We start from the raw sequence: 16163 nt of genomic DNA, 5'->3' as shown, positions 1-16163 counted from the left end.
CAGTTTTGTTTTGAGGCAATATCCGCTGCCCGCGGTTTTAGCCACAGGGCCCGTTTGGCCATCACTGTGTGGAGCATTGCCCTTGCGGATCAACGAATTGAATCAATGGCAACTTCACCAATAAAGTCTGCTGAGAGCTTCAGCTCATCCAAGGCCTTGATTATATCCTCCTTTGGGATGTCCTGTTGGATTGCCGACTCTATATTATCCGTCCAGACGCGTAGTGCATTGGACACTGATGTCAGGGCTATCGCAGGCTTACAGGCGTTGCCTGCCATCTGGTAAGCCTTCTTGACATCGAGATCCATCCTTCTGTCCAGTGGATCCTTAAAGGAAGTTGAATCTTCCAGTGGCAACGTGACATTCTTTGCCAACCTTACCACTGCTGCATCGACCACTGGAGAACCCTCCAGCATTGCGAAATCAGCTTCTGAGAGAGAGTATAATTTTCCCAAGCGATTAATGGAGAATCTTTTCTCTGACTTTTTCCACTCTTCCTCAAACACATCCCTGATCTTGTCCGTGAAAGGGAAAAAGGAGATCTGGCATTTGAGAAAGGGGAAGTATGATTTAGACTTCTTAACCTCTGTGTTGGTCTCTTCCCAGCCGATCGCTTGTTTAACTCCCTGTACATAAGGCTGGGCCATGGCAAAAGCAAAACCAGAGGCATCTAGGTCATCAGATGATTCCTCTGAGATAGCATTCTCTTCTTGATGTTTAGAGGAAGGTGCAGGCGTCAGATGAAAAATTCCACTTGTGGACAGCCCGGGAATGGAAGCCTCAGCCGTTTGCTCCTGAGGAGGGGATGCTGGTTGTTGCATCGGCATTGTGGCTACCAATTCCGTAAGGGAATCTTTTACTGCTTTTTGAGTAGGTCCGCCACTTGCAGACCTTCAGATTCTCTGTCCGCTGCATAGTCCTTGAGGCAGTTTCAACAGATCAGTTTGTCTGGAAATGGGGTAGCTCCACAGGCCTGACATCTTGGAGATCTAGGTCTCGGGGAGTGCGAATGATGGCGCTTTTTGGCCGATGCTTTCATGTCACTCCTATAATCCCCATGCCTGGACGACCTGTCTCTGCTGTGACTAGAGTCATCGTCGTCTTCATGACGCCTTGAGGTCCTCTTAGACATCTTCTGGCGTACAGGACTGAAATACATAAAAGTACCAGCCCCAGTGCACTCTTTTTTTTTTTTTTTTTTTTTTTTTTTTTTTTTTATATAAACTTACCTGGACGTAGGTCCTTACCTTGGGAGTAGAGTAGGATCTTGTGTGGGCGGCGAATGGCTCATGCTAGGCAGAGGCAGCAGCTAAGAAAAGAGTCAGAGGAGAAGCATCAACTGGCCATGTCCCGACTTGAGAAAAAGGGATTACCTCTAAGAACAAAGGGTTGTCTTTTTTTTTATTATTTTTTTTTTTTTTAGGACCCCAAATAAACATTTATTTAATTTAATTAATTTTATTTATATTAATAATTTAATATATATTATTTAATTTATTTATTTATTTTATATTATTTAATTACATTTTTTATTTATTTATTCGCCTTACCTGAAGTGAATGGGAATTTCCTTGCCTGGAGCTCTCCAAATGCAGTTCTCCCTGCAGCCACAGGCGTCCCATTGAGGCTGCCAGGGAGATAAATAGGAACAGGAGAGGTGGGGCACACCTCTACACTGTCCCTGATGCTTTGAGGGCTCTGCCCTCAACCAAAATGACCGCGCGGCCTCCGGATTTACCACGCATGCGCCGACTGGCGGAACAAACACCCGGAGGACCTGCCCCGCCGGCGCATGCGCAGAACACGGCGGGGAATGCCGAAAGTGTACAAAAAGCCGGCACTGAGCGTGCGCAGCTCCTAGGGAGCCTGGAGGGCGGTAGGGGCTAGGAGGGGGGTTTTCTTTGACAAGGAACGAAGAGGAAAGAAAAAGAGAGACCAAGAGAAAAAAATGGAAAGTTGGGGAGAGGAGGGAAGGAAAAGAGAGAGAGAAGAGGAAAGAGAAAGGAGGGAGAGAGAGAAGGGAAAAAAAAAAGGAATGCAGAAATAGCTGCTGCCTCTGTAACCATAAGTGAGCTAATGCCTAAATGACCAATTTGCAGATAAAGCTCTTACTTAAAGCGGAGGGCCGGTTATAAAAAAAAAAAAAAAAAAGTCAGCAGCTGCAAACACTGCAGCTGCTGACTTAATAAACACACTCACCTGTCCAGGGCGCCCGCGATGTCGGCCGCCCGAGGCCGACCCGTCCCTCGGCTCTCGGGTCCCGGCGCCGCCATCCCTTGTAAGGGAAACAGGCAGCGGAGCCTTATGGCTTCACTGCCCGTTTCTACTGCGCATGCGCGAGTCCCGCAGCTACTGCGCATGCGCGAGTCCCGCAGCGCTTTCTGAATGGGACGCGCTGTGTTCTGGAACACACAGTTCCCAGAACACAGCGCGACTCATTACCCAGAAGACGCCGCGACGAAGACAGAAGACAGAAGATCTCCGCGGAGGAGGAAGAGGAAGATTAGGAGAAAGTGCCTAGCAACAGGCATTTCTGGTAAGTAAAAAAAAAAAATTTTTTTCATTTTTTTTTTTTAGATTTTTTGTAATTTTTAACATTTTTTTGTTTTTCAGGGTGGCCCTCCCCTTTAAGAGACAAACTGCTTGTCCCAAAAGATCCTACAGAAGGGACTTCCAACCTTATAAGCGCGTTTAGCTGCCCAAGAGAAGGAACTGTGTCCGGGAGAGGCTTGAACCCGGACGGAAGCTGCCGAATGCAGAAGGTAAGGACGCCGACCAGAATTCACTGCCATGAGGTATGAGGAAAAAAAGGAGAATGCTGGGGCTGCGCTAGCCATTTCTTTTATAATATTCACTAGTCCTGAGGGAGGAGCCAAGGCGGAGCTTGTCACAGGTATGCTGCCATGGAGGCACCAGGAAAAAACATTTAAAAGGGAAATCGAAGGAAAAGGTACATGAACAAACAATGCACTAGCTTAAAGGAACCTATTTAGAAAATAAAAAAACAAACCTTTACAACCCCTTTAAGTTTTACTTTATTTGTATTTCAACAAGGTTAAAGTAAAGTTAAAGTAAAAGGTAAACGTAAAAATAAAGTTAAAGTAAAACTCAAGCTATTTTTTTTCCTGGACACATTATTAAATGACTCCCAAAAAACTTACCGTAATTATCAAAGTTAAAGTAAAGTAAAGTTAAAGTTAAATTCAAGCTATTTTTTTTTCCTGGACACCTTATCAAATGACCTAAAAAAAACATAATTATCCCACCAGTATATATATATATATATATATATATATATATATATATATATATATATATAATTCAATATCCAATCCAAGAAGCAGAACCTTATGATCTATTTTTTGTGTGGTTAATATCTTTTTGCAATTTAGAATTTTATTAAAAAAGGAGCTGTAATGTGTAGGAATTTCTTCTCTCAGACTGGTTGCTGCGTAAACATAAGAAGGCTGTGGGTGTGACATTAGCTATTGTCACATGAGCCCTACACTCCATGGCTTTCATGGCTTGTCTCCATCCTTTGCTAATAGAGTTAAAACTCCTGTCACATGACCCCTTTCCATTTACCAATAGCAGCTATGGGATCAGATTTCTTCTGGATAGTGCTGTTCCCTGCCATGTGGATTTTTCTAAGTCAGAGATAAAGAGCAGTGTAGAAAGCTAGCATTACTATTTTGCTAGGTCTTTGCTTAAAGGGATTATTTGCTCTTAGCACAATGAAGATGAGATATATAGGCTCCTGGACTTTCTGGACATTTGTGTGATGCGATTTATTTACCGTTCCATCTACACCAGTTCTTCCAGGCATTTCCAGAGAGGATGGGGGCTGGTGCCCTCACCATGTGTGTGAGTATAGGGAATTTGTGTGAATACATGTCCTATGACTGAGAGACAGGCAATAGAAATTGCATGGGACTTTTCCGTCAGCTTTTTTTCAAACGAGTGGTTGTAAACTCTATCGTCTTGTTGTCTAGGATTGTATTGTAGCTGTAACAAATTTATATATCCTTTTATGATCATTTGCACATTTTTCTGTGCAAGTTACAACACCAACCAACTATGAATAGGATATCTGCCAGGGATTTAATAGTAGTAATTTCATACCTACTCTACTACTTGGGTGTTGATTTGTTTCCTAGTAGCATTGTTTCAAGCCCCATGGTTACCCTGTAGATTTTCAGATAGTCACTCTGTTATGGCAAAGATTAGCTATGTCTGAAATATTGTTTGTCTACGTTGACATGGATTTTTTTTTATTCTTCTGACAGCTATTACTATATTTGACTGATGAAAGTTATTTAAACTAATTTAACCTGTTTTTCTAAACCTAGGATTAATAGAATTTCTCAGACCGATAGCTCTGGTACACTACTGTAGCTGCTAACATGCTAAAGAAGACCTATAATTGAATGAATCCACTATTCTGACCATTATGCTGACCACACATAGTCATGTTTCCTTTCAAATTGACTCTTTCGCAATAACAGACTGCTAAGTCTATTTAAATTATCGTTTTATGTTTTTTTAGGGACGGTATTAACCTTTGTGAATTAAAATGTTTCCAAACTCAAACACTTAAATAAAATATATTTTTGCATGTTGATTTAAAAAGCTAAAGTTTATATATATATATATCTTTCCTGCTCACTTAAAGTACAGAGGGAAAAATAGCTCAAGTAAAAAAAGAAAATGTCAAGAGATAAAACAAAAAAAACAAAAATTATATATATATATATATATATATATAAATATTTCCTGCTCACTTAAACTACAGAAGGAAAAATAGCTCAATTAAAAAAAATAAAAAAATGTCAAGAGCTAAAACAACCCAACTAAAACAGATGAGGGGCAAACCCTGACTTAAAAAATATATTTAAATTGGACAGTAATATATAAAGCTTCAAGTATCCTTCCAAAAAAAAAAAAGAAGAGAAAACATACAAGTAGTTTACAAGTACATAGCTCCCAACTGTCCCTGATTTCGAGGGACTGTCCCTGATTTGGACCAATGTCCCTCTGTCCCGCTTCCCCCCTCATTTGTCCCTTTTTTTGGTTTAATCCATATAGTTGTATATAAAATGCACTTTTTATCTATCAAACAGTGTTTCCCAGTGCTAAACCTTTTATCCAATTTCTAAATTGCTGCATTTGTACATTTTAAAAGCCAATATAAAGGAATAGTAGTGGTAAAAAAAAAGCCCTAGATTTATTAAAACTTTTTTTTATTAATTCTCCTTTAAGGGGGTGTGGTAGGAGGCGTGTCCTATGCCTTCATATGTTTGCTAGTAGGTGTCATTCCCATCTCAAAATGTTGGGAGATATGCATGTACATAATATGCACTTGCTACCTACTACAAAAAGAGCAAAGATACCTTTATTCAAATAAATAACCAAAAACAAATGTTTTGTTTTTGTTAGATATTGGTATTTGTAATATATAAATAGAATAATATTATATTATTTATATTAATACAACAAATCCACACTACTCAATAAGTGCAATATGCCAATTCAATATTTATATAAAATAAATATCCACTGAGCTAGAGCTCTCCATTTAGCAGGTAACAGGGTGTTTGCTGATAGTTCTGCATCAGCAGGAGGTGTGTCTGAATTCTGCAGAGAGACTGCTGCTTCCACTCAAAGGTCCTTCTCTGCAGCATGCTAGCAGGGGGCAGACTTTTCTACTCAGGTTGTGGGTGCAGTCAAAAGTAAAAGAACTGTAAGTTTTCACACAACTTTTTGTTTCAGTGTACCTGGACTTGGCCTTTAAAGCTAGTGTGGGTAAAAAACTTTACTGGGGCATTAGCTAGGTACTAGTAAGGTACCTCTTGGTATGTGCCCAACTGGTGTCTAATTAAAGAACGCCTTGTATAATTTACAAGACATTTTCTGAATGGAGGAGCCGCACAGCAAGCGACATGATGAGATTAATAAAGTATAACAGGGCTTCACACATTTTTTTATATGTGAAGCAAATATTAGTGTTAGCTGGTTACTGGTGTTTGTGTATAGAATTATTTTTATTTAAGTATCGGCAAAGGAGTTTCAAATTATATAACATGATGTGATTGCTGTGATCCAGACCAGCTGTAAGTTTTGCCCCTGGTACTTTAGAGGTAACATTTTTCAAGAAGCAGCCATCACTAGTGGGACACACATACAGGGGCATAGCTACCCGAAGCAAATAAGGTGTTTGCCTTGGGTGGCATTTTTCAGGGTGGTGGCGGCTGCGGCACCTGCAGCTGCAGGCATCGCCCCGGTATTGTTTTTTAGAGCCGGGTCGGTTCTCTTGTAATAGCAATTAGAGAAGTTTATTAGCCACTCGATTGCTATTACAAGCAGTAGTAGGGAACATCACCCCCCTCCAGCCGCCTTCAATGGTTATCTCCCGTCCCACTCGAGTGACCAGCCAGCGCATCTGCTGGCTGACTGGACAGCTTTGCTTGGCTGTTTGTAACAGTAAACCAGAAGCAATGACATGACATCACTTCCAGTTTACTCTGAAACCATTTGCGTAAGTTTTTAAAGCATTCAAAAACAAAGATCTTAGTCAAGTGCAGAGGAGGGATTTGGGGTCTTTTAGACCCTAGATCTCTTCGTAAAAAGGACCTGTCACATGCCTATTGGATGTTACCATTCCTTGTAACAGCAATAAAAGTGAGAAAAAAAAAAATGAAAGCAACAGTGTAAAAAAAAAAAATGAAAAAATTAACGTGTCCCCGTCCTTGCATGCAAAGGGGAAAGCGCATGTCAGTCCCGCGCGCACGCAAACAGCGATCTTCCACACATGTGAGGTATCACCGCAAACGTCAGATCATGGGCAGTAATTCTAGCACCAGACCTCCTCTGTAAATCTAAAGTGGTAACCTGTAAAGGGTTTTAAAGTGTCAACTATTGATAGTAAAATTTACATTGTTTGTTGTTGTCGCGGCGGGCATGCACAATTTTAAAGCGTCTGGGATGGGACAGATTTATATGGGGGGTGGAGGTGATTTTAGTCTTGCCTAGGGCAGCACAAAACCAAAGTACACCACTGTACACATCATTAGGGGTACATTATTGTTACCTAACTAATGCCCCCCATAAAGTTTTTCCCACACCTCAGCTTTAAAGCTAAACTCCAAGAGTTCAGCCACTTTAAGCAATGTGCTTGAATAGTAGGGACATGCCACCTTGGACGTATCTCTTTAATTTACAATTTGTATTTTTACTGAGTTCCTGGAACATAGCTCATGCTATATTCCTGGTGCTCCAATGCTGGACCTTCCGGTCTCAGCTTCAGCAGCTGCAGAGTCGCAGAGGGCTTTGGGGCTTATTTACAAAAGGCAAATCCACTTTGCACTGAAAGTGCAGTTGGAAGTAAAGTCGCTGTAAATCTAAGGGGTGGATCTGAAATGAGGGGAAGCTCTGCTGATTTTATCATCCAATCATGTGCAAGCTAAAATGCTGTTTTTTATTTTCTTTGCATTTCCCCCTCGGAACTACAGCAACTTTACTTTCAAGTGCACTTTCAAGTGCACTTGCAGTGCAAAGTGGATTTTCCTTTAGTAAATAACCCCCTTTGTGTTATGTGAACCCCTTCACAAAATACAAAGTCTTCTGTGAATGAACAGCGGAGGAGAGGGATGGGCAGAGCTGTTTTGTGTAAAGGCAGTGTCTCTCCTATCAGAGCGCCTGGAGTATAGTAATTGCTCTGCTCCCAGAGCTTCGTAAAAATGTCAGATGTAAATTAAAGACATAAGTACACAAGGTGCAGTCCACCTTGTTGAATTCCTGGAGTTCAGCTTTAAGAAAACATTTAGCTGGCTTGAGTGGGCCCTGAAGCCTTAAGCAGTATTGAGGTTTGTGCTATAAAAGCTGCTCAAAGTTTGTTAAATGCTTTACAAATGCTTGTTAAAGCTCAAACAAATAAACATTTACAAGTCAACTCTAAACAATGCCTGTGTGTTTAGGCCCCCATATATGCAGTTAATCAAGGGCTGATGCGTGATCACATAGTGGTGTCCGGGAAATGATGGCATTAGCTGTAAAGTCACAGTTTTGTGTGTTCAGCTGTATGTGGAAATACAAAGGATTAAAAGTAAGCCATTGTAAGAAACTCTGACTTATCACGCGTTGAAGTCCTTCATCTGTTTGTTGAGGGCAGCAGTTGTTATTTACACCATTTCATACAACAAAAACAGTATCTTTACTATTACTAAAAACTTTTACAAAAACTTTAGAAAACAAGGACATAATTGTGTCTAGTATTGGTAAAATAAGTTTAGATTAACACTAGTATTTTATGTTGGTGTAAGCAAAACGACTATTGTTTAAAAATAATTCCCTAACATCAGTAAATAACTTTTAAAGCGGAGGTCCACCCTAAAGTGGACCTTCCGCTCATCGGAACCCTCCCCCCCTCCGGTGCCACAATCGGCACCTTTCAGGGGGGAGGGGGGTGCAGTTACCTGGATAATCCAGGTAACAGCACCCACTTCCGGGATAGCTGTCTGCGGAAAGGGGCGTAACTTACGCCCCTTTCCGCAACTGCCCGCCCCTTTCCGCAAGTGCCCCGCTGCCTGCTGGGAAACACACAGCTCCCAGAGGCAGCGGGGAGCGTCCTTATTGCGCCGCGCGATTCGCGCATGCGCAGTAGGGAACCGGGAAATGAAGCCGAAAGGCTCCATTTCCTGATTCCCATACCCAAGATGGCGGCGGCAGGACCCGAGAGACGACCGAGCGATCGGCTTCGGGTTCCGACATCGCGGGCGCGCTGGACAGGTAAGTGTCACTATTTTAAAAGTCAGCAGCTGCAGTATTTGTAGCTGCTGGCTTTTAAAAAAAAAAAAAAATCGCGGAGTCCCGGTGGACTCCCGCTTTAAGCTGGGTACTCACATACAGGTTTTTCTCAGAAAAAAAATGGACAGATTCCCACATCAACATAAACAATGTTGATGCAGGGATCTCTCCCGCTGAGATGTATTCTGCCGGTATACACTGATCGGCACCAACACCTTTCGCTCCCTCACCCCCAGCCCTGGACTCAGCAATCCTAGATTCCAGGAACTAAAAGAGGTGGAGAGGTCACAGGTCACAGGTTTGGCATTTCCTTGCCAATGTGTCAGGGCTTGGCTCAGCCCTTCCTTCTCTAAACTGGCCGGTCAACCGTCGGCTAATTGCCAGCTCCTATCTCTCCACAGTTACTCAGCTGTTGATGATATCCTGCTCGTCAGTCCTGCCTACTTAAGCCGTCCAGTCCAGAGGACCTCTGTCTTCGCTTTGGTCAACATCACAGAAACTTTCTCCTGCGATCCTGTTAAAGACTTGCTTTGCTGACATTCCTTTCTGGCTTCAGATCCTGCTTGCTGTTCCACTACATTGATCCCTGACTTTTTGGCTTGGCTCCGTTCTGGTTACTGAACTTTGGCTATGTTTTAACTACGTTTGTTCTTTTTACTTTTTATTATTAAACAAGTGTGATTTAACTGTACATCTTTCTTGGCCTGATTTCATGGTTTCTGACAGTAGACGAAGGCCATGAATTCAGAAGATGCAGTCAATCCACTTGGTAATATTTTTTCCAGATTGGATTAACAGGATCACCACATGGATCAGTTTGCCATGGCGTTACAAACACTCCTGAGTCGCACGCTCACTTGGAATCTCCCACTGTGGCCACCCCAGTACAACCTATGTTGCAGGCAGACCCTGGTGCTGCTCCACCCGCCTCGAATATTACCTCTATAAGAGGTAAGTCTGGTTCCGCTCCCCTCAGCTTCCCCAGCAATTTGGGGGTGATCCAGTCCAATGCAGAGGGTTTCTCAACCAGGTTGAGATATACTTTGAGATGCTGCCCCAGGCACTTCCCACAGACAGAAGCAAAGTAGGTTTTGTGCTATTTTTGCTTTCTGAGAGAGCCTTGGCCTGGGCAAACCCTCAATGGGAGACGCAAAAACCTATTTTCTTGAGCTTCCCTGAGTTTGTGGCTTCGTTTAAAAGGATATTTGACGTTCCCACATGCTCCGCTTCTGCTGCCAAGTGCCTCATGTCCATCGAACAGAGTACAAGAACTGTTTCCAACAATGCCATTGAATTCCGTACTCTGGCAGCAGTGGTTGCATGGAACAAAGAGGTCCTAATGGCTGCTTTTTCTCATGGTCTCTCGGATACCACCAAGGATAAGATAACAGCCCGCGAAATACCCACTGAGCTGGAGAAGTTGATCACGTTGGCCATCCTCATTGACTTCAGACTCAGAGAAAGACTCTCTTTTAAAGAGCACTTGCAGAAGCCTCCTGTACGTTTTGTCTCCGAGTTTTGCAGTCCCCCCATGCCTCCCTCACCTCCCATGCCTCCTGGTACCGAATCAGTCAGTGAAGGTGAACCCATGCACTTGGGTTTCATGAGCCTCTCTGCGGATGAGAGAACCTTTAGGAGGAGGAAGAGATTGTGCCTTTATTGTGGCCAGGGAGGTCAATTTTTGAAGTCTTGTCCTACCTGTCCAGGGAATGCCCGAACCTTGAGGTTTTGTCATGGACAGACCTTCGGTGGCGTTGTTTCATCCCCAGTTATCCAGAAGTATAAGCCCCTGGTTACGATCATCCTTTCTTGGGCTGAGTGGTCCATCGAGATACAGGCTCTAATCAACTCTGTGGCTGCATTGATGCTGCCTTTGTACTGAAGCACTCGATTCTGCTGCAGTTGCGTGACACTCCACTTGCCATTGAGGCCATTGATGGGAGACCTCTACAGCCTGCCCATGTGACTCATGAGATGGTTCCGTTGTCCATGGGCTCTTCACCATGAGATAATCCAATTCCAAGTTATCCAAGTTTCTTCACCTAAGTTTCTGCTGGTTATTGGTTATCCTTGGTTACAGAGGTACAACTTCTCTTTTGATTGGCTCCATGCTGAGGTTCTCTCCTGGTCACCACAATGCAGTGAGACATGCTTCCAGAAGGTAGCCAAGGTCCTGTGCACCTCTTCACTCTCTTCCCTGCGGAGTACCGCAATTTTAGTGATGTCTTTGACAAAGGTCAAGCCAGTAGTTTGCCTCCACACCGGCCATATGATTGTGCAATTGACCTTCAACCCGGTGCCATACCCCCTCGTGGCCGGGTTTACCCTTTGTCGATCTTGGAGGATAAGGCCATGGAGCAGCATTTTGCAGATGCGCTTTCTCAAGGTTTCATCTGCAAATCCTCGTCTCCTGCTGGTGCTGGTTTCTTCTTTGTGGGCGTCACAGTGGTGTAGTGGTTAGCACTCTTGCCTAGCAATAAAAAGGGTCACTGGTTCGAATCCCAACCACGGCACTACCTGCCTGGAGTTTGCATGTTCTCCCTGTCACGCCTCTGCAGTTTTCCAGGAATTTATTAACTGTCCTCTGAGATTTGTTGCAGTTATGTGTGGTGGTTTATCTCGATGATATCCTCATATTTTCCAAGTCCCTGGAGAGCCACCACACAGATGTATGTTGTGTGCTTCAGAAACTAAGAGAAAACAATCTCTATTGTAAACTGAAGTGTGAGTTTCATCATGAACAGGTTAAATTCCTGGGCTATGTCATTTCCACTGCTGTTTTTTGATGGACCCAGAGAAACTTTCGGCAGTTCTACAGTGGCTCTGACCCATGGGTTTGCGTCCTTTGCAGCGTTTCCTGGGCTTTGCCAACTATTATCGGAAGTTTATTTGTAACTTCTCGTCTCTGGTCAAGCCCCTGACTGATATGACCAGAAAGGACGGTAGCCCGCAGAGTTGGTCTCCAGAGTCCATTAAGGCCTTTGAGAGTCTCAAGACTGCCTTTGTTTCTGCTCCTGTGTTGGCACTATCCTATGTTACCTTTATTCTGGAGGTTGATGCTTCTGAGACTGGTGTTGGCGCACTTCTGTCTCAACATCCTACCTCTGAGAGCGCTATGCATCCTTGTGACTTCTTTTCCAATAAATTGTCACCTGCAGAGTGCAATTACGAGATTGATCACAGAGAGCTGTTAGCGATCATTTTAGCCCTGAAAGAATGGAGACATCTCCTCAAAGGTACCACTGTGCCGGTTCTCATTCTTACCATAAGACTCTCACATTCTTGTCTGAGGCTAAACGCCTCTCTCCCAGAAGGGGTGCAGTGGGCTCTTTTTTTTATCAAGTTTCAATTACATTATCTCATTCTTACCTGGTACTAAGAATGTAAGGGCTTACGCCTTGTCTCAACAATTTTCCTCCACTTCCAATTTGGAGTCGGTTCCGAATCCTGTGATTCCCCCTGATCATATTCTGGTTACGGTTCGCACCAGTCTCACTTCTCCTTTGAGTGTCAAAATTCTTGCTGCTCAGGTCCATGCTCCTCCTGAGAAACCTTGTGACCGCTGCTTTGTCCCAGAGAGTCTCCGTACTGTTGTGCTCCAGACTTACCATTCTTCCAAGGCTGCTGGCCACCCAGGGAAGAATCAACTCTTTTGGGCCATTTCTCAACAATTCTGGTGGCCTAGTCTACGTGTTGATGTAACTGCCTTCATAGCTGCCTGTTCCATGTGTGCTCAGAGTAAGACTCCACAACACCTTCCAGTGGGCCTCCTACAACCCATACCCATACCCACCTGTCTATGGATTTCATTGTATAGTTACCCAAATCCCAAGGGGACACAGTTATCCTTATGGTGGTTGCCCGGTTCTGTGCCCACTTCTAAGGAACTGGCTTCCATTTTTTCTCGGGAGATCTTTCCTTACATGGGCTACCCAAGGTGATTGTCTTGGACAGGGGCAGTCAGTTTGTGTCCCGGTTCTAGTGAGACTTTTGTGCACAGTTGGGAATTCAGCTTGCTTTCTCCTCTGCTTTTCACCCGCAGTCTAATGGGGCCATATAAATGTACTCACCGCGGCCAAGATGCCGAGAGAGGTCGGTGTTGCGACTCAGCGCAGACCACCCCTGAAGGTGGCACAGAGGGTGGTTGGCACCAAGAGGCACAAGCTACCAGTAGGACAGTCACTTGCTAGTAGATCAGCAGGTTGAGCAGAGCTGATAGGTGATGTCCCGTGGGAAGGTCTAGAAGCAATGGTAGTAAGTCCGTAAGGCAAAGGCAGAATCCAGGAGGCAGACCGGGGGTTAAACACAGTCCAGATCAGAAGACAACAAGTACCAGGAACGCTGACACAGAAGGGTAATCCAAAGACAAGCCGGGGTCGATCACAGGAGATAGCAGGTAAGTCCAGATGCAGGCTGAGGGTCAAACACGTTCAGAAAGCGGGAATCCAAGGTCAAGCCAGAGGTCGGGTCAGGAGAAGATCAGTGAGGTCGATGAGGCAATCCGGGTCACAACGGGTAATACAGATCACAAGAGCAGACGTGGGAATCTCAGGAAGCTGAAGACAAACCAGCAGTGTGTTTGGATGCCCTCACTTCCTTTATAGGTCAGCGAGGGGTCACGCCCTGTGTGCGTGTGCTCGTGCTCTTTAGCGCATTCCTATTGCGCACAACTGTGCGCCAGAGCGCCTTACCCATGCGCATCTTATGACACCTTGGAGCAATTCCTACGTTGCTATATTTCTGACCATCATAACAACTGGTAAGACCTATTACCGTGGGCAGAGTTTGCTCACAACAGTGCCTTGAATTCTGCTTCCCGATTGCCCCCGTTTATGGTCCAACCTTCCTGCGATCCTGTTCAAGACTTTCTTTGCTGACATCCCATCTGGCTCCAGATCCTGATTCGTTTGTTCTGGCTAGTATTCCTGCGTTAGAGGAGCATCTCCATGGTCTTCGTTCCACTTGGGCACAAGTCCAGGAGGCTTTGCGACATGCTAATGATAGGTACAGACTCCATGCTGACCGCAGACGCCTGCCTGCGCCTTCCTACCAGGTTGGGGACAGGGTCTGGCTGTCATCTCGCAACCTCCGACTTTGTGTTTCCTCACTGAAGTTCGCACCTCAGTTTATTGTGCCTTTCCGTATACTTCACAGGATTAACCCAGTGGCTTACGCATTAGACCTTCCTTCTATAATATGCGTATTTCGAATGTATTTCATGTCTCCTTATTAAAACCTTTGGTCTTCAACCGCTTTACCACCTCGGTGCCAGGTCCTCACCCTGTACAATTTGAGAACCATGAGAAGTATGAAGTACAGGCCATTGTTGACTCCCGTAGGTTCCATGGGCACATACAGTACTTGGTGCATTTTAAAGGGTACGGTCCCGAGGAACGCTCTTGGGTCTCATCCTTGGATGTACATGCCCCTGTCCTGCTCTGTGATTTCCTTAGACATTTTCCCCTCAAGCCTGGTGGTCCTCCCAGGGGGAGGGGTCAGTGAGGAGGGGGTACTGTCAGGGCTGGGCTCAGCTCTTCCTTCTCTGAGCTGGCTGCTCAGCTGTCGGCTAATGGCCAGCTCCTATCTCTCAACAGTTGCTCAGCTGTTGATGAAGATATCCTGCTCATCAGTCCTGCCTACTTAAGCCAGTCCAGAGGACCCCTGCCTTTGTCAACATTATCTCAGCCCTTCCTTCTCTAAACTGGCCGGTTAACCGTCGGCTAATTGCCAGCTCCTATCTCTCCACAGTTACTCAGCTGTTGATGATATCCTGCTCGTCAGTCCTGCCTACTTAAGCCGTCCAGTCCAGAGGACCTCTGCCTTCGCTTTGGTCAACATCACAGAAACTTTCTCCTGCGATCCTGTTAAAGACTTGCTTTGCTGACATTCCCTTCTGGCTTCAGATCCTGCTTGCTGTTCCACTACATTGATCCCTGACTTTTTGGCTTGGCTCCGTTCTGGTTACTGAACTTTGGCTATGTTTTGACTACGTTTGTTCTTTTTACTTTTATTATTCACAGATTTATGTCAGCAGAATTGCACTGGTAGACAAAATGGCGTACAGGTACGTTCTCCTTTAACAAGCGGTGTCGCTGGAGGCGCGTGACTGCCGCGTTCTCCGTGACCTTGACCGTGGGTCCCACGGACTCGGTGTCTGCCAGGTGCCCGCAATCGTGTCACGGAGAGCAACAACAGAGAGATGCTTTTGTAAACAAAACATTTCCCCGTTCTGCCTAGTGACAGGACAGTGATCGCAGTTCTCTGTCATTGAGAGGTGTGATCACTCCCTAGGACACACTTAACCCCTTCACTGCCCCCTAGTGGTTAACCCCTTCACTGCCAGTGTCATTTACACAGTAATCAATGCATCGATTACTGTGTAATCACTGTATAAAGGACAGTGGTCCCAAAATAGTATAAAAAATGCCCGATGTGTCTGCCATAATGTCGCAGTCCTGATAAAAATCGCAGATTGCCGCCATTACTAATAAAAAAAATCATAATAAAAATGCTATAAATCTATCCCCTATTTTGTAGACGCCATAACTTTTGCGCAAACCAATCAATATACGCTTATTGTGAATTTTTTTTTAACAAAAAATATGTAGAAGAATACATATCGGCCTAAACTGAGGAAAAAAAAATATTTTATATATATATATATATATATATATATATATATATATATATATATATATATATATACATATACATATATACACTGTATATATATATATATATATATATATATATATATATATATATATATATATATATATACATACAGTGCCTTGTGAAAGTATTCGGCCCCCTTGAACTTTTCAACCTTTTGCCACATTTCAGGCTTCAAACATAAAGATATAAAATTTTTATATTTTGTGAAGAATCACCAACAAGTGGGACACAATTGTGAAGTTGAACGAAATCTATTGGATTTTTGAAACTTTTTTAACTAGTAAAAAAATGAAAAGTGGGGCGTGCAAAATTATTCGGCCCCCTTGCGTTAATACTTTGTAGAGCCACCTTTTGCTGCGATTACAGCTGCAAGTCGCTTAGGGTAGGTCTCTATCAGTTTTGCACATCGAGAGACTGAAATTCTTTCCCATTCTTCCTTGCAAAACAGCTCGAGCTCAGTGAGGTTGGATGGAGAGCTTTGTGAACAGCAGTTTTCAGCTCTTTCCACAGATTCTCGATTGGATTCAGGTCTGGACTTTGACTTGGCCATTCTAACACCTGGATACGTTTATTTGTGAACCATTCCTTTGTAGATTTTGCTGTATGTTTGGGGTTCTGTATTTGGCTGCATCCATCTTCCCCTCAATTTTAACCATCTTCCCTGTCCCTGCTGAAGAAAAGCAGGC

General features: G+C 44.0%; 1 protein-coding gene across 1 annotated transcript in view; it reads left to right on the top strand.

The window, feature by feature from the left end:
* Window positions 1-3653: 3653 nt before the first annotated feature.
* Window positions 3654-16163, top strand: part of FAM13A (family with sequence similarity 13 member A) — a 290352-nt gene continuing 277842 nt past the window's right edge. The window contains exon 1 of the mRNA XM_077476499.1: window positions 3654-3864. Coding sequence (XP_077332625.1) covers window positions 3838-3864 — 27 coding nt within the window. The 5' untranslated portion in view covers window positions 3654-3837. The remainder of the gene's footprint in view (window positions 3865-16163) is intronic.

Source organism: Lithobates pipiens, unplaced genomic scaffold, assembly GCF_037356315.1.
Source record: "Lithobates pipiens isolate NorthernLeopardFrog02 unplaced genomic scaffold, aLitPip1_a1.2 Scaffold_13, whole genome shotgun sequence".
Lineage (NCBI taxonomy): Eukaryota > Metazoa > Chordata > Amphibia > Anura > Ranidae > Lithobates > Lithobates pipiens.
The sequence above is the reverse complement of the archived record's forward strand: the minus strand, read 5'-3'. Positions and strand labels throughout refer to the sequence as shown.